At 45.0% G+C, this 27810-nt stretch overlaps 1 protein-coding gene across 2 annotated transcripts in view; it reads left to right on the forward strand.

Moving 5' to 3' along the window:
- The window catches only part of atp8a1 (ATPase phospholipid transporting 8A1), a 211244-nt gene that overhangs the window by 132428 nt on the left and 51006 nt on the right, over positions 1 to 27810 (forward strand). For both annotated transcript variants that reach the window (XM_014199122.3, XM_014199124.3), the window contains 5 exons: positions 1782 to 1851; positions 3928 to 4012; positions 4350 to 4489; positions 18798 to 18936; positions 22131 to 22195. In XM_014199122.3, the coding sequence (XP_014054597.1) occupies positions 1782 to 1851; positions 3928 to 4012; positions 4350 to 4489; positions 18798 to 18936; positions 22131 to 22195 (499 nt within the window). The remainder of the gene's footprint in view (positions 1 to 1781; positions 1852 to 3927; positions 4013 to 4349; positions 4490 to 18797; positions 18937 to 22130; positions 22196 to 27810) is intronic.

Below are 27810 nucleotides of genomic sequence, written 5' to 3' on the forward strand. Positions count from 1 at the left end.
TGCCTCGGTCAAAGTGGCATGCAGGTGGTGAGGTGCCACTAAAATACAGGAGGCTGACGGTGGTAATTATGACACCATGTTGGCTATGCAACAACCTTGCCACACATTTTACAATAGACACATTTTTATGTGACCACCCTGGCATATATTCTCGATTTACTTGTTATAAATTTGGTGAATTTAGCTTAATACAAAGGTGTGATATATTTTTCTTTCACAAATGTTCTGTCTCTGCTAGTTACAGTAGGGGATAATGTTCTGTCTCTGCTAGTTACAGTAGGGGATAATGTTCTGTCTCTGCTAGTTACAGTAGGGGATAATGTTCTGTCTCTGCTAGTTACAGTAGGGGATAATGTTCTGTCTCTGCTAGTTACAGTAGGGGATAATGTTCTGTCTCTGCTAGTTACAGTAGGGGATAATGTTCTGTCTCTGCTAGTTACAGTAGGGGATAATGTTCTGTCTCTGCTAGTTACAGTAGGGGATAATGTTCTCTCTGCTAGTTACAGTAGGGGATAATGTTCTCTCTGCTAGTTACAGTAGGGGATAATGTTCTGACTCTGCTAGTTACAGGAGGCGTTCATGTTCTGACTCTGCTAGTTACAGGAGGCGTTCATGTTCTGACTCTGCTAGTTACAGGAGGCGTTCATGTTCTGACTCTGCTAGTTACAGGAGGCGTTCATGTTCTGACTCTGCTAGTTACAGGAGGCGATCATGTTCTGACTCTGCTAGTTACAGGAGGCGTTCATGTTCTGACTCTGCTAGTTACAGGAGGCGTTCATGTTCTGACTCTGCTAGTTACAGGAGGCGTTCATGTTCTGACTCTGCTAGTTACAGGAGGCGTTCATGTTCTGACTCTGCTAGTTACAGGAGGCGTTCATGTTCTGACTCTGCTAGTTACAGGAGGCGTTCATGTTCTGACTCTGCTTGTTACAGGAGGCGTTCATGTTCTGACTCTGCTTGTTACAGGAGGCGTTCATGTTCTGACTCTGCTAGTTACAGGAGGCGATCATGTTCTGCTTGTTACAGGAGGCGATCATGTTCTGCTTGTTACAGGAGGCGATCATGTTCTGCTTGTTACAGGAGGTGATCATGTTCTGCTTGTTACAGGAGGTGATCATGTTCTGCTTGTTACAGGAGGTGATCATGTTCTGCTTGTTACAGGAGGTGATCATGTTCTGCTTGTTACAGGAGGTGATCATGTTCTGCTTGTTACAGGAGGTGATCATGTTCTGCTTGTTACAGGAGGTGATCATGTTCTGCTTGTTACAGGAGGTGATCATGTTCTGCTTGTTACAGGAGGTGATCATGTTTTGACTCTGCTAGTTACAGGAGGTGGTCATGTTTTGACTCTGCTAGTTACAGGAGGTGGTCATGTTTTGACTCTGCTAGTTACAGGAGGTGGTCATGTTTTGACTCTGCTAGTTACAGGAGGTGGTCATGTTTTGACTCTGCTAGTTACAGGAGGTGGTCATGTTTTGACTCTGCTAGTTACAGGAGGTGGTCATGTTCTGACTCTGCTAGTTACAGGAGGTGGTCATGTTTTGACTCTGCTAGTTACAGGAGGTGGTCATGTTTTGACTCTGCTAGTTACAGGAGGTGGTCATGTTTTGACTCTGCTAGTTACAGGAGGTGGTCATGTTTTGACTCTGCTAGTTACAGGAGGTGGTCATGTTTTGACTCTGCTAGTTACAGGAGGTGTCATGTTCTGACTCTGCTAGTTACAGATGATCATGTTCCGTCGTACTGTAGCTTTAACATTGTGATGCTTTTCTGTCTCTCAGTACTAGGAAGAGGATGTCAGTCATCATGCGTACTCCATCTGGCAAGATCCGCCTCTACTGCAAAGGAGCTGTGAGTGTCTCTCGCTCTCACTTTCTCTCTCGCCCTCTCGCTTTCTCTATCGCTTTCTCGCTCGCTCTTTCTCTCTAGTTCTCCCTCTTTCTCTCTTGCCCGCTCTCTTGCACGCTCTAGCACTCGCTTTCTCTTTCCCTCTCCATGGCAACACATGTGACAGACCACCATTACCATAGCACAGCGCTGTTGTCAAATGCTTCTCTTATTGCTTCTATTCCGACATAAATATTCTTCCTGTAACAGACCAAAGATCTCATATCAAGATCACACATTATTAGACATATTATTTATTACACTGGTTCTCTTTTATTTTTATTATTAATTTGCACACACACACAAAAATGAAATGCCTCTCCCTTTCAAATTTCGATAGAAAAAGTACTGCAGTTGTTTAATTGCTGTCTAACTATTGGGTGCTCGGTATAGACGTACACTTCATATATTCATGAACGTATTCATAGACAGTGAGCTCCAAAAGTGTTGAGACAGTGACACATTTGTTGTTGTTTTGGCTCTATGGGAAAGTTACAGATGCACAATCATCCCCCCCCCCCCCAAAAAAAAATGCTAGCCTCCCCTGTTATTGTAATGGTGAGAGGTTAGCATGTCTTGGGGGTATGGTATTTGTGCGTCTAACTTTCTCACTCATTATTAACGATTCATTCAGGATTATCCGTAATCATGGTAGCATCCACATTAATGTAGAAGGGTTTCGAAAGTTGTTCCATAACACACATTATTTACCATTCATTTCTATTGGGCACAAAATAATGAAAAATGCATCCAACAAGTTTGTAAAGTTACAATCTTGACGTAATCATTGAATGCTATGAACATGTGACCAAATACTAACTTCGAAAGTTTCTTCAAGTGCAGTCTCAAAAACCATCAAGCGCTGTGATGAAAATGGTTCTCATGAGGACCGCCACAAGAAAGGAAGACCCAGAGTTCATTAGAATTACCAGCCGCAGAAATCGACAATTAACTGCTCCTCAGATTGCAGCCCAAATAAATGCTTCACAGAGTTCAAGTAACAGACACATCAACTGTTCAGAGGAGACTGCGTGAATCAGGCCTTCATGGTCGAATTGCTGCAAAGAAACCACTACTAAAGGATAAGAAGAGACTTGCTTGGGCCTAGAAACACGAGCAATGGACATTAGACCAGTAGAAGACCAAATTTGAGATTTTGGGTTCCAACCGCTGTGTCTTTGAGATGCAGAGTTGGCTAACTTTGCATGTGTGGTTCCCACTGTGAAGCTTGGAGGAGGAGGTGTGATGTGTGGGGGTGCTTTGCTGGTGACACCATCAGTGATTTATTAAGAGTACAAGGCACACTTAACTAGCATGGCTACCACAGAATTCTGCAGCAATACGCCATCCCCTCTGGTTCGCACTTAGTGGGACTATCATTTGTTTTTCAACAGGACAACGACCCAAAACACACCTCCAGGCTGTGTAAGGGCTATTTTACCAAGAACGAGAGTGATGGAGTGCTGCATCAGGTGACCTGGCCTCCACAATCACCGACCCCAACCCAATTGAGATGGTTTGGGATGAGTTGGACCGCAGAGTGAAGGAAAAGCAGCCAACAAATGCTCAGGGTATGTGGGAACTCCTTCAAGACTGGAAAAGCATTCCAGGTGACTACCTCATGAAGCTGGTTGAGAGAATGCCAAGTGTGTTCAAAGCTCTTATCAAGGCAAAGCGTGGCTACTTCGAAGAATCTCAAATATAAAATGTATTTTTTGGTTACTACATGATTACGCATGTCTTATTTCGTAGTTTTGATGTCTTCACTATTATTCTACGATGTATAAAATAATAACAATAAAGAGAAACCCTTGAATGAGTATTTGTGTCCAAATTGGTACTGTATATGTGAATTTGTCCCAAAACCTTTTGTCCCCTAAAATGGGTGGACTATGTACAAAAAGTGCTGTAATTTCTGCCCCAATATTATTTTGGAGCTCACTGGTGTTTGGTAGCCAGTGATTTTACATGGTTGATTGTTTACATGGCAGTTATTTGTTGACTGTCCAGGCAGTATGTGTGAATGTGCTGTTTCAACAGGACACGGTGGTCTACGATCGTCTGGCCGACAGCTCCAGGTATAAAGAGATCACTCTGAAACACCTGGAGCAGTTTGCCACAGAGGGTGAGTGAGGGAACAGCTCCCCCTGTCTAGCTACCTAACACACATAGGACCTATTCAAACCCTTCAGAAACCTTTCGTCCTTCATTGCTTTACCTCAATGAATATACTACCCCCTTGTGAGAGGTTGGCAGAATTACATCAACATATCCCCAGTGCTAAAATCAGCATATTTCTAGTTTCTGCAATTTATAATCCAGTTTTTTTTTGTTTAAATAAAATATCTAAATAGAAATGCAGAGTAATGTCAATCGCCATAAGTTAACCTAATAATGACACAACGGGTGTTATGTAGGCCTTCTGGGTTTACGTCAGGTGACATATGTCCATTGTGTCTCAGGGCTGCGTACTCTGTGCTTTGCTGTGACTGAGATTAGTGAGTCATCCTATCAGCAATGGTTGGAGGTGTTCCACCGTGCCGCCACCGCCCTGCAGAACCGAGCCCTCAAACTGGAAGAGAGCTATGAGCTCATCGAGAAGGTCAGTTACACTCACACATACACGCGCATATGAACACTTGCGCATGCACAGACACACACACACACACATGCTTGCATACACATCACAGCACTCCCCAACTAACCCCTATCCACCAATCACCATCTTTCCCTGTCCCCTCAATGGTCCTGTACACCACCAGTAAACAGGACATATTTCTTCTCTGTTTGAAGTTACTACCTCTACCACAAACTCTACAAATAGCACTACCTTTACCTCTACCACTAACTCTACAAATACCACTAACTCTACAAATACCACTACCTCTACAAATACCACTACCTCTACAAATACCACTAACTCTACAAATACCACTACCTCTACAAATACCACTACCTCTACAAATACCTCTACAAATACCACTACCTCTACAAATACCACTACAAATACCTCTACAAATACCACTACCTCTACAAATACCACTACCTCTACCTCTACAAATACCACTACCTCTACAAATACCTCTACAAATACCACTACCTCTACAAATACCACTACCTCTACAAATACCTCTACAAATACCTCTACAAATACCTCTACAAATACCTCTACAAATACCACTACAAATACCACTACAAATACCACTACCTCTACAAATACCACTACCTTTACCTCTACCACTAACTCTACAAATACCACTAACTCTACAAATACCACTACCTCTACAAATACCACTAACTCTACAAATACCACTACCTCTACAAATACCACTACCTCTACAAATACCACTACAAATACCACTACCTCTACAAATACCACTACCTCTACAAATACCTCTACAAATACCACTACCTCTACAAATACCACTACAAATACCTCTACAAATACCACTACCTCTACAAATACCACTACAAATACCTCTACAAATACCACTACCTCTACAAATACCTCTACAAATACCTCTACAAATACCTCTACAAATACCTCTACAAATACCTCTACAAATACCTCTACAAATACCACTACAAATACCACTACAAATACCACTACAAATACCACTACAAATACCACTACAAATACCACTACCTCTACAAATACCACTACCTCTACAAATACCACTACCTCTACCTCTACAAATACCTCTAACACTACCTCTACAAATACCTCTAACACTACCTCTACAAATACCTCTACCACTACCTCTACAAATACCACTACCTCTACAAATACCACTACCTCTACAAATACCACTACCTCTACAAATACCTCTACAAATACCACTACCTCTACAAATACCTCTACAAATACCACTACCTCTACAAATACCTCTACAAATACCACTACCTCTACAAATACCTCTAACACTACCTCTACAAATACCTCTAAAACTACCTCTACAAATACCTCTACCACTACCTCTACAAATACCACTACCTCTACAAATACCTCTACAAATACCACTACCTCTACAAATACCACTACCTCTACAAATACCTCTACAAATACCACTACCTCTACAAATACCTCTACAAATACCACTACCTCTACAAATACCACTACAAATACCACTACCTCTACAAATACCTCTACAAATACCACTACCTCTACAAATACCACTACAAATACCTCTACAAATACCACTACAAATACCACTACAAATACCACTAACTCTACAAATACCACTCCCTCTACAAATACCTCTACAAATACCACTAACTCTACAAATACCACTACCTCTACCCCTAACTCTACAAATACCACTACCTCTACCACTAACTCTACAGATACCACTAACTGTACAGATACCACTAACTGTACAGATACCACTAACTCTACAGATACCACTAACTCTACAGATACCACTAACTCTACAGATACCACTACCACTACAGATACCACTACCACTACAGATACCACTACCACTACAGATACCACTACCACTACAGATACCACTACCACTACAAATACCACTACCACTACAAATACCACTACCACTACAAATACCACTACCACTACAAATACCACTACCCTACTCTACAAATACCACTAACTCTACCACTAACTCTACAAATACCACTACCTCTACCACTAACTCTACAAATACCACTACCACTACAAATACCACTACCTCTACAAATACCGCTACCACTACCACTCCCTCTACAAATACAAATACAAATACCACCACCTCTAATTCTACAAATACCACTACCACTAACTCTACAAATACCACTACCACTACACATACCACTACTTCTACAAATACCTCTTCCACTACCTCTACAAATACCTCTTCCACTACCTCTACAAATACCTCTTCCACTACCTCTACAAATACCTCTTCCACTACCTCTACAAATACCTCTTCCACTACCTCTACAAATACCTCTTCCACTACCTCTACAAATACCTCTTCCACTACCTCTACAAATACCTCTACCACTAACTCTACAAATACCTCTTCCACTACCTCTACAAATACCACTACCTCTACAAATACCACTACCTCTACAAATACCACTACCTCTACAAATACCACTACCTCTACATATACCTCTAACACTACCTCTACAAATACCTCTAACACTACCTCTACAAATACCACTACCTCTACAAATACCACTACCTCTACAACTACCTCTACACATACCACTACCTCTACAAATACCACTACCACTAACTCTACAAATACCACTACCTCTACAAATACCACTACCACTACCTTTACAAATACCACTACCTCTACCACTAACTCTACCTCTACCACTACCTCTACCACTAACTCTACAAATACCTCTACAAATACCTCTACAAATACCATTACAAATACCTCTACAAATACCACTACAAATACCACTACAAATACCACTAACTCTACAAATACCACTACAAATACCACTACAAATACCACTAACTCTACAAATACCACTCCCTCTACAAATACCTCTACAAATACCACTAACTCTACAAATACCACTACCTCTACCCCTAACTCTACAAATACCACTACCTCTACCACTAACTCTACAGATACCACTAACTCTACAGATACCACTAACTCTACAGATACCACTAACTCTACAGATACCACTAACTCTACAGATACCACTAACTCTACAGATACCACTAACTCTACAGATACCACTAACTCTACAGATACCACTAACTCTACAGATACCACTACCTCTACAGATACCACTACCTCTACAGATACCACTACCACTACAGATACCACTACCACTACAGATACCACTACCACTACAGATACCACTACCACTACAGATACCACTACCCCTAACTCTACAAATACCACTAACTCTACCACTACAAATACCACTACCTCTACAAATACCACTACCTCTACAAATACCACTACCTCTACAAATACCACTACCTCTACAACTACCTCTACACATACCACTACCTCTACAAATACCACTACCTCTACAAATACCACTACCACTAGCTTTACAAATACCACTACCTCTACCACTACCACTACCTCTACCACTAACTCTACAAATACCTCTACATATACCTCTACCTCTACAAATACCTCTACAAATACCTCTACAAATACCTCTAACACTACCTCTACAAATACCTCTAACACTACCTCTACAAATACCTCTACAAATACCTCTACAAATACCTCTACAAATACCTCTAACACTACCTCTACAAATACCTCTACAAATACCTCTACCACTACCTCTACCACTACCTCTACAAATACCTCTACCACTACCTCTACAAATACCTCTACCACTACCTCTACAAATACCACTACCTCTACAAATACCCACTACCTCTACAAATACCACTACCACTAACTCTACAAATACTTCTACCTCTACAAATACCTCTACCTCTACAAATACCACTACCTCTACAAATACCACTACCTCTACAAATACCACTACCTCTACAAATACCTCTACCTCTACACATACCTCTACCTCTACACATACCTCTACCTCTACACATACCTCTACCTCTACACATACCTCTACCTCTACACATACCTCTACCTCTACAAATACCTCTACCTCTACAAATACCTCTACCTCTACACATACCTCTACCTCTACACATACTTCTACCTCTACACATACCTCTACCTCTACAAATACCTCTACCACTAACTCTACAAATACCGCTACCTCTACCACTAACTCTACAAATACCACTACCTCTACCACTAACTCTACAAATACCTCTACCTCTACCTCTACAAATACCCACCTCATCCTCTCCACACCACCACTACCTCTACAAATACCACTACCACTAGCTCTACAAATACCACCTCTACCCTCTACCACTACAAATACCACTACCTCTACAAATACCTCTACCACAACCAAAGGGGGCGGTGTTGCAATCTACTGCAGAGAGAGCCTGCAGAGTTCTGTCCTGCTATCCAGGTCTGTACCCAAACAATTTGAACTTCTACTTTTAAAAATCTACCTCTCCAAAAACAAGTCTCTCACCGTTGCCGCCTGCTATAGACCCCCATCGCCCCCTAGCTGTGTTCTGGACACCATATGTGAACTGATTGCCCCCCATCCATCTTCAGAGCTCGTGCTACTAGGTGACCTAAACTGGGACATGCTTAACACCCCAGCCATCCTACAATCCAATCCCTCAATCTCACACAAATTATTAATGAACCCACCAGGTACAACCCCAAAGCCGCAAACACTGGCACCCTCATAGATATCATCCTAACCAACTTGCCCTCTAAATACACCTCTGCTGTTTTCAACCAAGATCTCAGCGATCACTGCCTCATTGCCTGCACCCGTAATGGGTCAGCGGTCAAACGACCTCCACTCATCACTGTCAAACGCTCCCTGAAACATTTCAACGAGCAAGCCTTTCTAATCGACCTGGCCCTGGTATCCTGGAAGGATATTGACCTCATCCCGTCAGTAGAGGATGCCTGGTTATTTTTTTTAAATGCCTTCCTCACCATCTTAAATAAGCATGCCCCTTTCAAGAAATTTAGAACCAGGAACAGATATAACCCTTGGTTCTCCCCAGACCTGACTGCCCTTAACCAACACAAAAATATCCTGTGGCGTTCTGCATTAGCATCGAACTGCCCCCGCGATATGCAACTTTTCAGGGAAGTTAGAAACCAATACACACAGGCAGTTAGAAACGCCAAGGCTAGCTTTTTCAAACAGAAATTTGCTTCCTGCAACTCAAACTCTAAAAAGTTCTGGGACATTGTAAAGTCCATGGAGAATAAGAACATCTCCTCCCAACTGCCCACTGCACTGAGGATAGGAAACTCTGTCACCACCGATAAGCCCACTATAATTGAGAATTTCAATAAGCATTTTTCTACGGCTGGCCATGCTTTCCACCTAACTACCCCTACTGCATTCAACAGCACTGCACCCCCCACAGCTACTCGCCCAAGCCTCCCCCATTTCTCCTTCTCCCAAATCCATTCAGCTGATGTTCTGAAAGAGCTGCAAAATCTGGACCCCTACAAATCAGCTGGGCTTGACAATCTGGACTGTTTCTTTCTAAAATTATCTGCCGAAATTATTGCAACCCCTATTACTAGCCTGTTCAACCTCTCTTTCGTGTCGTCTGAGATTCCCATAGATTGGAAAGCAGCTGCTGTCATCCCCCTCTTCAAAGGAGGTGACACTCTTGACCCAAATTGCTACAGACCTATATCCATCCTACCCTGCCTTTCTAAGGTCTTCGAAAGCCAAGTCAACAAACAGATTACCGACCATTTCGAATCCCACCGCACCCTCTCCGCTATGCAATCTGGTTTCAGAGCTGGTCATGGGTGCACCTCAGCCACGCTCAAGGTCCTAAACGACATCGTAACCGCCATCGATAAGAAACAATACTGTGCTGCCGTATTCATTGACCTGGCCAAAGCTTTTGACTCTGTTAATCACCACATCCTCATCGGCAGACTCAGTAGCCTTGGTTTCTCAAACGATTGCGTCGCCTGGTTCACCAACTACTTCTCTGACAGAGTTCAGTGTGTCAAATCGGAGGGCCTGCTGTCCGGACCTCTGGCAGTCTCTATGGGGGTACCACAGGGTTCAATTCTTGGGCCAACTCTTTTCTCTGTATACATCAATGATGTCGCTCTTGCTGCTGGCGAATCTCTGATCCACCTCTACGCAGACGACACCATTCTGTATACTTCTGGCCCTTCTTTGGACACTGTGTTAACAACCCTCCAGACGAGCTTCAATGCCATTCAACTCTCCTTCCGTGGTCTCCAACTGCTCCTAAACACAAGTAAAACTAAATGCATGCTCTTCAACCGATCGCTGCCTGCACCTGCCCGCCTGTCCAGCGTCACTTCTCTGGACGGTTCTAACTTAGAATTTGTGGACAACTACAAATACCTAGGTGTCTGGTTAGACTGTAAACTCTCCTTCCAGACTCACATCAATCATCTCCAATCCAAAGTTAAATCTAGAATTGGCTTCCTATTTCGCAACAAAGCATCCTTCATTCATGCTGCCAAACATACCCTCGTAAAACTGACCATCCTACCAATCCTCGACTTCGGCGATGTCATTTACAAAATAGCCTCCAATACCCTACTCAACAAGCTGGATGCAGTCTATCACAGTGCCATCCGTTTTGTCACCAAAGCCCCATATACTACCCACCACTGCGACCTGTACGCTCTCGTTGGCTGGCCTTCGCTTCATAATCGTTGCGAAACACATTGGCTCCAGGTCATCTACAAGACCCTACTAGGTAAAGTCCCCCTTTATCTCCGCTCACTGGTCACCATAGCAGCACCCACCTGTAGCACGCGCTCCAGCAGGTATATCTCTCTGGTCACCCCTAAAGCCAACTCCTCCTTTGGTCGTCTCTCCTTCCAGTTCTCTGCTGCCAATGACTGGAACGAACTACAAAAATCTCTGAAACTGGAAACGCTTATCTCCCTCACTAGCTTTAAGCACCAGCTATCAGAGCAGCTCCCAGATCACTGCACCTGTACATAGCCCATCTATAATTTAGCCCAAACTACTACCTCTTCCCCTACTGTATTTATTTATTTTATTTATTTTGCTCCTTTGCACCATATTATTTATATTTTAACTTTGAACTTTCTTCAAACTATAAATCTACATTTACATTTACATTTAAGTAATTTAGCAGACGCTCTTATCCAGAGCGACTTACAAATTGGTGCATTCACCTTATAATATCCAGTGGAACAACCACTTTACAATAGTGCATCTAAATCTTTTAAGGGGGGGTTAGAAGGATTACTTTATCCTATCCCAGGTATTCCTTGAAGAGGTGGGGTTTCAGGTGTCTCCGGAAGGTGGTGATTGACTCCGCTGTCCTGGCGTCGTGAGGGAGCTTGTTCCACCATTGGGGTGCCAGAGCAGCGAACAGTTTTGACTGGGCTGAGCGGGAACTGTGCTTCCTCAGAGGTAGGGAGGCGAGCAGGCCAGAGCTGGATGAACGGAGTGCCCTTGTTTGGGTGTAGGGCCTGATCAGAGCCTGAAGGTACGGAGGTGCCGTTCCCCTCACAGCTCCGTAGGCAAGCACCATGGTCTTGTAGCGGATGCGAGCTTCGACTGGAAGCCAGTGGAGAGAGCGGAGGAGCGGGGTGATGTGAGAGAACTTGGGAAGGTTGAACACCAGACGGGCTGCGGCGTTCTGGATGAGTTGTAGGGGTTTAATGGCACAGGCAGGGAGCCCAGCCAGCAGCGAGTTGCAATAATCCAGACGGGAGATGACAAGTGCCTGGATTAGGACCTGCGCCGCTTCCTGTGTGAGGCAGGGTCGTACTCTGCGAATGTTGTAGAGCATGAACCTACAGGATCGGGTCACCGCCTTGATGTTGGTGGAGAACGACAGGGTGTTGTCCAGGGTCACGCCAAGGCTCTTAGCACTCTGGGAGGAGGACACAAGGGAGTTGTCAACCGTGATGGCGAGATCATGGAACGGGCAGTCCTTCCCCGGGAGGAAGAGCAGCTCCGTCTTGCCGAGGTTCAGCTTGAGGTGGTGATCCTTCATCCACACTGATATGTCTGCCAGACATGCAGAGATGCGATTCACCACCTGGTTGTCAGAAGGGGGAAAGGAGAAGATTAATTGTGTGTCATCTGCATAGCAATGATATGAGAGACCATGTGAGGATATGACAGAGCCAAGTGACTTGGTGTATAGCGAGAATAGGAGTGGGCCAAGAACAGAGCCCTGGGGGACACCAGTGGTGAGGAGACAGATTCTCGCCACGCCACCTGGTAGGAGCGACCTGTCAGGTAGGACGCAATCCAAGCGTGGGCGGCGCCGGAGATGCCCAGCTTGGAGAGGGTGGAGAGGAGGATCTGATGGTTCACGGTATCAAAGGCAGCAGATAGGTCTAGAAGGATGAGAGCAGAGGTGAGAGAGTTAGCTTTAGCAGTGCGGAGAGCCTCCGTGACACAGAGAAGAGCAGTCTCAGTTGAATGCCCAGTCTTGAAACCTGACTGATTAGGATCAAGAAGGTCATTCTGAGAGAGATAGCAAGAGAGCTGGCCAAGGACGGCGCGTTCAAGAGTTTTGGAGAGAAAGGAAAGAAGGGATACTGGTCTGTAGTTGTTGACATCGGAGGGGTCGAGTGTAGGTTTTTTCAGAAGGGGTGCAACTCTCGCTCTCTTGAAGACGGAAGGGACGTAGCCAGCGGTCAAGGATGAGTTGATGAGCGAGGTGAGGTAGGGGAGAAGGTCTCCGGAAATGGTCTGGAGAAGAGAGGAGGGGATAGGGTCAAGTGGGCAGGTTGTTGGGCGGCCGGCCGTCACAAGACGCGCGATTTCATCTGGAGAGAGAGGGGAGAAAGAGGTCAAAGCACAGGGTAGGGCAGTGTGAGCAGGACCAGCAGTGTCGTTTGACTTAGCAAACGAGGATCGGATGTCGTCAACCTTCTTTTCAAAATGTATTGCCTGCCTTGTGAGTAGGGGGGGAAGGTGAGAGGGTGAGGTCGAAAGAAGAGAGGAGTGGAAAGAAGGAGGCAGAGAGGAATGAGTCGAAGGTAGACGTGGGGAGGTTAAAGTCACCCAGAACTGTGAGAGGTGAGCCATCCTCAGGAAAGGAACTTATCAAGGCGTCAAGCTCATTGATGAACTCTCCAAGGGAACCTGGAGGGCGATAAATGATAAGGATGTTAAGCTTGAAAGGGCTGGTAACTGTGACAGCATGGAATTCAAATGAGGAGATAGACAGATGGGTTAGGGGAGAAAGAGAGAATTTCCACTTGGGAGAGATGAGGATTCCAGTGCCACCACCCCGCTGGCTCGATGCTCTAGGGGTATGCGAGAACACGTAGTCAGACGAGGAGAGAGCAGTAGGAGTAGCAGTGTTATCTGTGGTAATCCATGTTTCCGTCAGCGCCAGGAAGTCTAGGGACTGGAGGGTAGCATAGGCTGAGATGAACTCAGCCTTGTTGGCCGCAGACCGGCAGTTCCAGAGGCTGCCGGAGACCTGGAACTCCACGTGGGTCGTGCGCGCTGGGACCACCAGGTTAGAGTGGCAGCGGCCACGCGGTGTGGAGCGTTTGTATGGCCTGTGCAGAGGAGAGAGAACAGGGATAGACAGACACATAGTAGACAAGCTACAGAAGAGGCTACGCTAATGCAAATGAGATTGGAATGACAAGTGGACTACACGTCTCGAATGTTCAGGAAGTTAAGCTTACGTTGCAAAAATCTTATTGACTAAAATGATACAGTACTGCTGGCTGGTGGAGTAGGCTAGCTAGCAGTGGCTGCGTTGTTGACTTTGAACGTGTAGCTGGCTAGGTAACCTCGGTGGTTTCAGTGCTACACCTTGTCATGAGACAAAGCAACTTTGTAGCTAGCTAGCTAACATAACACTAATCAAGACGTTCCTTGTAGTGTATTTAGTTTCAACAATGCTGCTCGTCGGTAATAGTAGGCTGGGTTAGGAAAAATGGCGTCGCGGGGGACGGAAATAGCTGGCTAGCTAACCTCGATGGCTGGCTAGCTAACAATTATCAAGCTATGACAAAGACAACTAAGTAGCTAGCTAGGTAACACTGCACTAGTCAAATCGTTCCGTTGTAAAGTATTAGTATCTACAGCGCTGCTAGTCGGTAACGGTTGGCTAGCTGGCAGTGGGTTAATGATGACTAGGTGTGTTGAGTAAGTCTGGCGCCGCGTCGCGGCTGGCTAGCTCACCTCGATAATACTCAAACTCAAACTACACAATTATCTTAGATACAGAGACAGCAAAGACAACTATGTAGCTGGCTAACTAACACTAACACCACACTAATCAAGTCGTTACGTCGTTACGTTGTAATGTAATAGTTTCTGCGGTGCTGCTAGTCGGTAGAAGTTGGCTAGCTAGCAGTGATGACTAGCTAGCTAGCAGTGTTGACTACGTTAGGAGGACGAAGATAGCTAGCCACAATAATTACTCAGTTACTCTAAACTACACAATTATCTTTGATACAAAGACGGCTATGTAGCTAGCTAAGAAGAATTGCTCAGATCAAACAAATCAAGCCGTTGTAATGTAGTGAAGTGTAATATTACCTGTGGAGCGAAGCGTGGTGCGACTGCTCGCTCCAAACCTGAGTTGCATTCCAGTGTTTTACTTGCTATACTTTATTTACTTTATTTACTTTGCCACCATGGCCTTTTTTGCCTTTACCTCCCTTATCTCACATCATTTGCTCACATGGTATATAGTCTTATTTTTTTCTACTGCATCATTGATTGTATGTTGTTTTAGTCCATGTGTAACTCTGTGTTTTTGTATGTTGTCGAACTGCTTTGCTTTATCTTGGCCAGGTCGCAATTGTAAATGAGAACTTGTTCTCAACTTGCCTACCTGGTTAAATAAAGGTGAAATAAATAAATAAAAATAAAAACCACTAACTCTACAAATACCACTACCTCTACCACTACAAATACCACTACCTCTACCACTATCACTACAAATACCTCTACCACTACCACTACAAATACCACTACCTCTACAAATACCACTACCTCTACAAATACCACTACCTCTACAAATACCACTACCTCTACAAATACCACTACCTCTACAAATACCACTACCTCTACAAATACCACTACCTCTACAAATACCACTACCTCTACAAATACCACTACCTCTACAAATACCACTACCTTTACAAATACCACTACCTTTACAAATACCACTACGAGTAGCACTACCTCTACCTCTACAAATACCTCTACGAGTAGCACTACCACTACCTCTACCTCTACAAATACCTCTACGAGTAGCACTACCACTACCCTCTACAAATACCACTACCTCTACAAATACCTCTACAAATACCACTACCTCTACAAATACCTCTACAAATACCACTACCTCTACAAATACCTCTACAAATACCACTACCTCTACAAATACCACTACCTCTACAAATACCACTACCACTACAAATACCACTACCACTACATATACCACTACCACTACAAATACCACTACCACTACAAATACCACTACCTCTACAAATACCACTACCTCTACAAATACCACTACAAATACCACTACCACTCAAATACCACTACAAATACCACTACCTCTACCTCTACCCCACTACAAATACCACTTCCACTACAAATACCACTTCCACTACAAATACCACTTCCACTACAAATACCACTTCCACTACAAATACCACTACCTCTATCACTACCACTACAAATACCACTACCTCTATCACTACAAATACCACTACAAATACAAATACCTCTACCACTACCTCTACAAATACCACTACCTCTACCACTAACTCTACCACTAACTCCACCACCAACTCCACCACCAACTCTACCACCAACTCTACCACCAACTCTACCACCAACTCTACCACCAACTCTACCACCAACTCTACCACCAACTCTACCACTAACTCTACCACTAACCCATCTTCCCCAACCCACACCCAGAACCTTATGTGAACTCATATCAGACAAGACATTCCGGTGCTGAGCAATCAGCTCTACAAACAAGATTATGACTTAGTTATTGACTTACCTGCCTGCTAGGTTCATCTTAAGGACACCAACATCGCACAAGGCATCCATTTTAAACTTCTTTCCAGTGGTTCGCTGAACCTAAATCAGTTGACCTGAATTCAGACCTGAATTGAGCAACTTGATTAATGTCGGGCCGGTGCTGAAAGCATACATGTTGCAATCGAAATGGCACCCTATTCCCTATATATTGCACTACGTTTGACCAAATAGTAGTACTTTATGTTGGGAATATATGGTGCCATATGGTGCACGGAAATGTAATCCGAATGGGTTTTGATGGTTGGATGCACGATATACTATGGGGCTTAATGAATGTATGGGGCAGGTTGGGTCGGCCCAGTACGGCAAAGCAACAGTCAGTTCCTCTGTGTGAAACGTGGTGTTGAAATACTAGTCAAACATAGGCTCGTTGATCAAGGGCTCCACTCCTGCCAGACCTTCAGCGCTACCCAGAACAAATGGACTCAATCACAGTGTAAACACAAAAGTTCTGAGAAAGAGGGGTGCAGGGATGAGAAGACCACTAGATGGCAGTCTGAATGAGGCTAGATTTACAGTATCTCTGAGAGAAGGCCCTTGTCCCAATAATCTGTCCTTTCTCCTGAAGTGTGCACTTTCTCACTTCCTAAAAGCATGGGATTAGTGGAGGCATGGGCTATTGGAAGTTTCCACCATATTTCTTATACCAGTCATCCCTTTCAAATCGGTGAAGGGAAGTGAACAAGTGCATACTTCATGAGGAAGGAGAGATCATTGAGACGTATACGTGGTGCTGATGTTTAGGAACTGTGACCTCACCATGTCCTTTTAAAGCAAACCAAAAGGAAAGCCCACCACCACATCACTTCTCTTTGCAGAACTCTTTTGACAAGCTACTCTGGAACAGCCACTACTTGGGCTTCAATGAAATACACACCTTATGACTGTTAGTTTATTTAGTCCATGTTCTGGTTTATGTTCAGCAGTCGTCTTGACTGAAACCTAGTTGCAGTCTTGGGTTCAGATAGGCCTCCTGTTTGAAACCATTCAAATACTTTCAGCGTTTGTTCTAGCCTGCCAGAGGGGCGGGTTTTGCGCTTTTGGGACTTTTCAAATAGTATTTGAACCAAGGCCTGTCGTTTATCTGGGGCTGTATGTATCCAGCGTCTCTGATCTAGGATCGGTTTTGCCTTGTAGATCATAAGGAGATCAGAACTCCTACTCTGAGATGCTTTGTGTATATGGTTTCTGAACAGTAAAGAGGGAGAGTCACCCATATTACTGAGTCAGGTGATCAATGAAGAGAACAGCAAATGTGACGCAGACACATTGAAATCCTAGGAAAAAGGGTCAGAGGCCAATACCTTGGACCATGACCACAATTAATGAGCAAAACTTCCTGATCCGAAAGCTCATTGACTCCCCTTTTAGTGACCTGTGTACTGCAGTCCCTGTTGACCTGAATTAAACAACTGTTCGACTATGAACCCTGTGACTTTTTAATCTGTTCTTGAAGGTCAACATGTTGCCATATTGCCTATTTGCGTTTGACTTGCATGAGATTGCATTTAACCTACGTAAACGATTAACAATGTCCATGATTCACTTAACGTGTTGTCATTTAATGCACAAATGATGATCTCATGTCGTGTCTTCCCAGCAAACACTAACATTATCAATGTTGAGACAATGTAACTGGGAAGTCGCAACATTAATTAACACACGCATCCCTCCCCCCCGTGCGTGGTTTCATATGGGTAGTGGGCTAAAGATATACTGCAGCCCGGCCTAGGTCACAGCTCTTTGGGGAGGATTGACCGTTGCACCCTCGGCCAAACTCTGGCCTCCCCTTTGCAGCTGCCTCTCCTCTCTCCTCTCCGGGGCCCTGTCAAAGCATCGGGCCCCTCCAGGTCCCCCCAGGCCCCGTCCCAAAGACCCGCCTGGCTTCCTGTAAAAGAAAACACATTAACCACTGTGCTGCGACTACAACTGGCCCCTAAGTCTCATTCTCCCCTCTATTCCCCACCCTAACCCCAAATCCCCCAATCCATGGCCCAGTTTTGGAGGGGTGGGAAAACGAGCAGCTGACTTGAGCGAAAAACAGGAAGTGAATGAGTGACACAGTCCGGCCCTTAATTTTTCTGACACTTGACGTTGTAAAGCCCCTTCTCTTGTTACATTATCTCTTCCTTGTTCCCTCATGCTTCTCTCCCTCTCTAGAACATGCAGTTCTTAGGGGCCACAGCCATTCCCTCATGCTTCGCTCCCTCTCTAGAACCTGCAGCTCTTGGGGGCCACAGACATTCTTTAATGTTTCTCTCCCTCTCTAGAACCTGCAGCTCTTAGGGGCCACAGCCATCGAGGACAAGCTCCAGGACAAGGTGCCTGAGACCATTGAGACGCTGATGAAGGCCGACATCAAGATCTGGATCCTGACCGGGGACAAGCAGGAAACTGCCATCAACATCGGTAAGACTACACAAACAGTAAAGTGAACCAGAAACATAAAAAACATAACATTAAAACGACATCATTCCCTAACGTTGTGAAATAAAATCTCTACTGAGGAAGCTCAGTTAGCACTGTGACCATGGGGCAAAGCTCAGTTAGCACTGTGACCATGGGGCAAAGCTCAGTCAGCGGAGTGGCCATGGGGCAAAGCTCAGTCAGCGGAGTGGCCATGGGGCAAAGCTCAGTCAGCGGAGTGGCCATGGGGCAAAGCTCAGTCAGCGGAGTGGCCATGGGGCAAAGCTCAGTCAGCGGAGTGGCCATGGGGCAAAGCTCAGTCAGCGGAGTGGCCATGGGGCAAAGCTCAGTCAGCGGAGTGGCCATGGGGCAAAGCTCAGTCAGCGGAGTGGCCATGGGGCAAAGCTCAGTCAGCGGAGTGGCCATGGGGCAAAGCTCAGTCAGCGGAGTGGCCATGGGGCAAAGCTCAGTCAGCGGAGTGGCCATGGGGCAAAGCTCAGTCAGCGGAGTGGCCATGGGGCAAAGCTCAGTCAGCGGAGTGGCCATGGGGCAAAGTTCAGTCAGCGGAGTGGCCATGGGGGCAAAACGGTCTATTGACAAGAATATTTTCTCTATAAAAGTTGGCACAACATGTTTCTAAATGCACATGATGTATTGCTACACCACATTGATGTTGACAGGAATAACATTGCGTGCGCACACTCATACACACAAAAGAATGCATACACACACACACGCAAAACATCTCACATACGTACCTGGTATTCACAGGGGTTTCAACATTACCATTGCTGACGTTGGGCATGTGCACCCTCCCTCCCCATGTTCCCCCACAAAGAGCGTTGCTTAGCCCTCAGCTGTGGCCGTAATAGTAAAATTGCTAAAAAACGTGCAGGCCTCGAAACAGCAAACCCGATTACAGGAGCGTCCGGGAAAATAGATAATAAAAGGTGTCCGTTTGTGGCCACCTACCTTCCTTGGGGCTGAATCAGCCCTTTGTGCCCCACTGGCCAGCTGTGCGGGGGCCTGCGAGCGCTAGAAGCTCAGGGGAAGTATTTTTACAGGTCCGCCGCTTGACTGAGTCGCTCTGTAAAACGCCTCTGAATATTTACTTTGTTTTTTACCGCTTTCCTCATCCTCCTCCTCCTGAAAAAAAAAGGTTTTAAAACTGCTGCCTAGGTTTGTGGCACACCTTTCGTGGCTAAAGGCAGGCTGGCGAACAAGACTTTCCCGTTCTCCGTGTTCTCTTTTCCCAGCGTCTCCCTGCCTGTGGTGGCCCATGCCATGAAAATGGCCTCATGCCACCCCTGGGACGAGCTTGTAAATCTCTGTTTACCCGTTTTAAAATTCATTGGGAGCTGAAAACATGGTTGAGCCTGTTTGGCGTTGACCTCTGCTGCTCTAGAGGCTGAGAGCGCAGAGAGAACTGTCACAGCTGTAATCCAGTCCACTGGAAATGACACATCGTGACAACAACCATTCTGAAACCTTATGAACGTCTCTGCCCTGGCAGAATCAGCAATGATTTCACATTAAATGACCTGACTCTAAAGCTGCCCTTGATGCTTTAGGCAGGACCACTTGGACTACGACTCCATGAAAGCACACTGCCTGCTGGTGTAGTGTGTTCAGAGTGTATTCAGTCTCCCAGCACATCACTGGCGCGAGGACGGCCAGGCAAACAGCACCATGTTAGTCTTGGCTGAGGGGGGCTTCGTCCCCTCTTGGAAGGCAGACATGAAAGGGCAAACGCCTTCCAAACTGCCAACGCAAACACTGGCCTACCCTAACAACCCACTCTACCCTCACCATGCCCAGTGATTTAGCGGAGTGCCACCCCCACCCTCCCTCCTAATACCCACTGCCCCGGCAGCCATTTTGAGAACCCACTATGACCACATTGTGCAGCTTTAATTACTTACCCCCCCAAACAACTAACAAACCTCTGGTGTTACCGTGTGACACGGTGTCGCGCCGTTCGCATTCCCCAACTCCTTGGAGAGCACTGTTGTTTAGTTCCGCCAGGCCCCAAAAAACAAGGAATTTACTTTCTCTGGTGAATAAAAAGGGCAGTTTGGTCAGAGTCAACTGAACCTTTAAGATAAACAAATTAAGCTAGGGGCTTTTGCAGGGGTTGACAGGGGGGTATAGAGGCGGGAGATATTTTACACACGTTGGCAGATTTTTGTGCATTAACATTTAAGAAAACAATCCACCAGGTCCAGACCTCCACCCTGTTTGTTGTTGATTTGAGCCTCTGGAGGTGAAACCTGCACACTCCTCATACATACCCCCCCCCCCCCTCCCCGTGTGTGTGTGTGGTTCTCTTACACATTCACACCCAAACACACACTTATACATGCAGATGTGAAACGGGAGTCAATTCCAAGCTCGACCAAGCCCACAATGCTTGTGTGGTCACTTCACAGATGGTCCACTCTGATATTGCTCAGGAATTAGCCTGAGAATTTAGGTAGGCTCATTTTTGGGGGGTGCACAACTGTATCCCCCTGAGAGCCACTATCTCTCACCTTTCTAGTGACCCTGACCGGAGCCAAAATGGCCTCTCCCTGGGGAACCATGTTGAACAAACAATGGTGTAACTGCCCCCTTAACCCAGGAGACAGACATGTAACCTCGAGTATTACTCATGGTTTTTACCACTGATGGACTCAAGACTGTCGCTGTGCACCTAATGAAGTTCCAATAATTTGTCTTTTCACCCCATTGTGACTTTAGCTAATAACAAAGGGAAAGCAAACAGAGAGCTCAATTTCAGGAGGGAGTACATATTACCTATTATTTGTCATTTATTCAGTATTTAGTATTAGTTTATTTAGAAAATATAATCATGATGTATAATTAATTATATAACGGACACTTTATTTGGATTGTCCAGCTAGTCCTTCTATAGATGCTCTTGAGATGGTCATACTATTTGTTGATAAGCAACTGCTTGCTTAGGTTATGGCTAGGGTTAGTGTGAGGGTTAGTGTGAGGGCTAGGATTAGTTGAAATGTTACTGATAGTAATGTATATAGTCCATCTGTAGATGCTCTATGGACTATCCAAATGAAGTGTTACCAATATAATGTATGACAGCGTGAAAAATCTTTTCCACAGTACTTCGGTATGTTTTTGATATTTGCACAAACTGACATTGCAGCTCATCTCTTGTTTCACTTGACCCTCTCCAGGACACTCCTGCAAACTTCTGACCAAGAACATGGGCATGCTGGTGATCAACGAAGACACACTTGACGTGAGTATGACAGACTGGCGTCATGTTATTAATAATAATCTCCAATATCACTTTCATTGAACAGGGGAATGCTCTATATTTTAGCAACCTGTAGGCTTACATTGTGGACTGTATACTGTCCCACAAGATCCTTAAAGGGACAATCTGGGATTGGTACGTCCATGTTTGGAATTGTAAATTAATGATGTAGGTCAGTCTATGAATTTAAGAGTGGTTACATTTCTCCAGTGAAGAGTGGTTACATTTCTCCAGTGAAGAGTGGTTACATTTCTCCAGCTTTGTTGTTTTTTGAATGCCAGATTGTCCCTTTTAAAAAGCTATTTTATTGAACTGTTGCAATGGATTTTCCTATGTTTTGAGTTACTGTTATGTTAGTAGTGCTGTCACTCAGCACAATCCAAATCGCAACGCTCCCTCTCAACCTCAATTATAATCATAATCCATCCCTGTGTGTGAAACAAAAATACCAATCTGGTCTGGTTTGTACCCTGGAGCCCGCTAAAAATGTCAAACACGCTCTTTGTACCAAAGGTACGTCACCACCACCAATGCCTGACAGTGTAATCCTGCTTAAGACCAAGCTCGGTGTGTGTCCTGGTGTCCCACAATCAGATAGGGCTGTTGATTACTGTTAGCTCATTAGTTGATCGTTAAATCGTTGCCGTCACTCCAATAAATGCTGGAGAAAAAAAAGTTTTGTGTAGACTTCCATGAATGAAACCAGATAGAAAGTACAGTACCAGTCAAAAGTTTGGACACACCTACTCATTCCAGGGTTTCTCTTTATTTTTACTATTTTCTACGTTGTAGAATAATAGTGAAGACATCAACACTTTGAAATAACACATATGGAATCATGTAGTAACTAAAGTGTTAAACAATTCAAAATATATTTGAGATTCTTCAAAGTAGCCACCTTTTGCCTTGATGACAGCTTTGCACACTCTTGTATAAAGAATAAAGAAAAACCCTTGAATGAGTAGGTGTCCAACCTTTGACTGGTTCTGTATGTAGAAAACATAATGGAGCTATATATTTGTTAATAAGGTCATGTTTGAGAACTAACAATCACCCCCCCCCCCCCAAAAAAAAAAAACTAGACAGTAATGCGGGCCGACATTGATTTTGTTATATTGTTCGAGTCACTCAGATTGCATAAGAACACGGCATAAGTCATGGCAAAATGTGTAGAATTGCTGTAAATTAGCTTTAAAACATCACAATTTTGTCTCTGCGGCCAAGAGGAGGGCCTCTAAAATCAGAGACAGCGTCCTTGACCATGCCCACTACCACGCCTAGGGGAAACTTATGTTGCTTGGCTTTACATTTTTCTTTGTTCCTTAGTCTCTTTCCTTCTCTGTCGCTTCTCTCTGTCGGTGGCTTCTCTGACTTTCCTGTAACAAACAACCCGCCCTGTTGTGTTAGTTGCCTCTAGTGACCAGAGTGCAGATGCTTCAATGCTTCAAGCCCATAGGCTGTGTTTACACAGGCAGCCCAATTCTGATCTTATTTCAAATAAGTGATCTTTTGACCAGTCACATCTTATAGCCGTTAGCCGTACCCTTATCCATTGCCTCCTCTGTTCCTCTGGTGATGTAGAGGTTAACCCAGGCCCTGTAGCCCTCAGTACCACACCTATTCCCCAGGTGCTCTCATTTGTTGACTTCTGTAAACATAAAAGCCTTAGTTTCATGCATGTTAACATTAGAAGTCTCCTCCCTAAGTTTGTTTTATTCACTGCTTTAGCACACTCTGCCAACCCTGATGTCCTAGCCGTGTCTGAATCCTGGCTTAGGAAGGCCACCAAAAATTCTAGAATTTCCATCTCCAACTACAACATTTTCTATCAAGATAGAACTGCCAAAGGGGGCGGAGTTGCAATCTACTGCAGAGATAGCCTGCAGAGTTCTGTCATACTATCCAGGTCTGTGCCCAAACAATTTGAGCTTCTACTTTTAAAATCCACCTTTCCAGAAATAAGTCTCTCACTCTTGCCGCTTGTTATAGACCCCACTCAGCCCCCAGCTGTGCCCTGGACACCATATGTGAATTGATTGCCCCCATCTGTCTTCAGAGCTCGTGCTGTTAGGTGACCTAAACTGGGATATGCTTAACACCCCGGCCATCCTACAATCTAAGCTAGATTCCCTCAATCTCTTACAAATTATCAAGGAACCTACCAGGTACAACCCTAAATCTGTAAACATGGGCACCCTCATAGATATCATCCGAACCTACTTGCCCTCCAAATACACTTCTGCTGTCTTCAAACAGGATCTCAGCGACCACTGCCTCATTGTCTGCGTCCGTAATGGGTCCGCGGTCAAACGACCACCCCTCATCACTGTCAAACGCTCCCTAAAACACTTCAGCGAACAGGCCTTTCTAATCGACCTGGCCTGGGTATCCTGGAAGGATATTGACCTCATCCCGTCAGTAGAGGATGCCTGATTGTTCTTTTAAAGGTGCTTTCCTCCCCATCATAAATAAGCATGCCCCATTCAAAAAAAAGCTAGCTAGCTTTTTCAAACAGAAATTTGCATCCTGTAGCACCAATTCCAAAAAGTTTTGGGACACTGTAAAGTCCATGGAGAATAAGAGCTGCAAAATCTGGACCCCTACAAATCAGCTGGGATAGACAATCTGGACCCTCTCTTTCAAAAAATTATCCGCCGCAATTGTTGCAACCCCTATTACTAGCCTGTTCAACCTCTTTCGTATCGTCTGAGATCCCTAAAGATTGGAAAGCTGCCGCGGTCATCCCCCTCGTCAAAGGGGGAGACACTCTAGACCCAACCTGCCATGCCTTTCTAAAGTCTTTTGAGAGGTTACCGTAATTTCCGGACTATTAAGCGCACCTGAATATAAGCCGCACCCACTGAATTTAAAAAATATATATTATTTTGAACATAAGCCGCACATGTCTATAAGCCGCAGGTGCCTACCGGTACATTGAAACAAATGATCTTTACACAGGCTTTAACGAAACACGGCTTGTAACAACAATAAATAGGCTTTAACGAAACACGGCTTGTAACAAAAAATAAAAAATTAGCAGTAAGCTTTAGTTGTCTTTTTGTCAATTCCTCACGCTGCTGTTTCCAACGTCTTATCATCGACTCATTTAAGACCAAGCTCCCGTGCAGCAGCTCCATTTCCTTTTCCAACAGCCAGATCAATCGCCTTCAACTTGAAAGCTGCATCATATGCATTTCTCCGTGTCTTTGCCATGATGAGGGTGACAAAATGACTACCGTTTGAGAGCGCTCGATTTAATCTAAACAGTAAACAAAAAAGTTGTTTGACCGTAACCTGTTCGGCAATTTCATTGGTCTAATGAAAGCTTCATGCCGCCAAAAAACTGAGCACGTCACAGAATGTGTTTTTTGGGGGAAAAAAGCGTGAAAAATCCATATATTAGCCGCGTCATTGTTTAAGCTGCGAGGTTCAAAGCCTGGGAAAAAAGTTGCGGCTTATAGTCCAGAATTTACGGTAGTTAACAAACAGATCACCGACCATTTAGAATCCAACTGTACCTTCTCCACTATGCAATCTGGTTTCTGAGCTGGTCATGGGTGCACCTCAGCCACACTCAAGGTACTAAACGATATCATAATAGCCATCGATAAAAGACAGTACTGTGCAGCCGTCTTCGTCGACCTGGCCAAAGCTTTCGACTCTATCAATCACCGCATTCTTATCGGCAGACTCAATAGCCTTCGTTTCTCAAATGACTGCCTCCGCCTGGTTCACCAACTACTTCTCAGGTAGAGTTCAGTGTGTCAAATCGGAGGGCCTGTTGTACGGACCTCTGGCAGTCTCTATGGAGGTGCCACAGGGTTCAATTCTCGGGCCGACTCTTTTATTGATCGCTCTTGCTGCTGGTGATTCTCTGATCCACCTCTACGCAGATGACACCATTCTGTATACATATGGCCCTTTTTTGGACACTGTGTTAACAAACCTCCAAATCAGCTTCAACGCCATACAACACTTTTTCTGTGGCCTCCAACTGCTCTTAAATGCTAGTAAAACTGAATGCATGCTCTTCAACCGATCGCTACCCGCCCGCCTAGCATCACTACTCTGGACGGTTCTGACTTAGAATATGCGGACAACTACAAATACCTTGGTGTCTGGTTAGACTGTAAACTCTCCTTCCAGACTCACATTAAGTATCTCCAATCCAAAATTAAATCTAGAATCGGCTTCCTATTTCGCAGCAAAGCCTCCTTCACTCATGCTGCCAAACATACCCTCGTAAAACTGACTATTCTACCGATCCTTGACTTTGGCGATGTTATTTACAAAATAGCCTCCAACACTCTACTCAGCAAATTGGATGCAGTCCATCACAGTGCCATCCGTTTTGTCACCAAAGCCCCATATACTACCCACCACTGCGACCTGTATGCTCTCGTTGGCTGGCCCTCGCTACATATTCGTCGCCAAACTCACTGGCTCCAGGTCATCTAGAAGTCTTTGCTAGGTAAAGCCCCGCCTTATCTCAGCTTACTGGTCACCATAGCAACACCCACCTGTAGCGCTCCAGCAGGTATATTTCACTGGTCATCCCCAAGGCCAACACCTCATTTGGCCGCCTTTCCTTCCAGTTCTCTGCTGCCAATGACTGGAACGAATTGCAGAATTCACTGAAGGTGGAGTCTTATATCTCCCTCTCTAACTTTAAGCATCAGCTGTCAGAGCAGCTTACCGACCACTGCACCTGTACACAGCCCATCTGTAAATAGCCCATCCAACTACCTCATCTCATATTGTTATTTGTTTAGCTCTTTTGCACTCCTTGTATCTCTACTTGCACATCTATCACTCCAGTGTTACTGCTAAATTGTAATTATTTCGCCACTATGGCTTATTTATTGCCTTACCTCCCTAATCTTACTACATTTGCACACACTGTATATATATTTTTTTCTATTGTGTTATTTTCCCATGTGTAACTCTGTGTCGCACTGCTTTGCTTTATCTTGGCCAGGTTGCAGTTGTAAATGAGAACTTGTTCTCAACTGGCCTACCTGGTTAAATAAAGGTGAAATTAAATAAACAATCTTTTCACTTCAAATCTTTTTCCAGAGCTGATCTGATTGGTCCAAAGATGCCTCCATCCAGAGGGTTGTAGTGAAGTATACCCCAGCTAGTCACAGGGGCTCTGGCGGGACCGGGGGCTCTGGCGGGGCCGGGGCCTCTGACGTGGTTGGGGCCGGGGGCTCTGTTGGGGCTGTGGGGCTCTGACAGGGCCTAGTGGCCTGGTTGGAGAGGGAGATGTCGGTCAGCACATAGCCAGAGCCCTGCATGCTGCCTTCTGCAAGATTGAGAAAAGAAGGGAAGGCGACTCGGGGAGGACCCCTCCACCCAATCCTAAACCCCTTTAAAAGTAGAGGGGGAAGAGGTCAGCAGGGAGTCTTGAATGTTGTTGGAGGGACGTAAAGGTGGAAAAGAGACTGCTGCCGTTCTCCAGGAGAGGAAGCGAGGGAGCAGAGCGGAGGATGGAGGAGGAAGCGCTCACTATGTGAGCCCAGTGTGCCGGAGCAGGAGTGATGGATGCACGGAGGTGATGGGGGAGGGGATACAGCGATGACCGACGACCTTCACTC

Source organism: Salmo salar, chromosome 05 (assembly GCF_965601325.2).
Source record: "Salmo salar chromosome 05, fSalSal1, whole genome shotgun sequence".
NCBI classification, from domain to species: domain Eukaryota; kingdom Metazoa; phylum Chordata; class Actinopteri; order Salmoniformes; family Salmonidae; genus Salmo; species Salmo salar.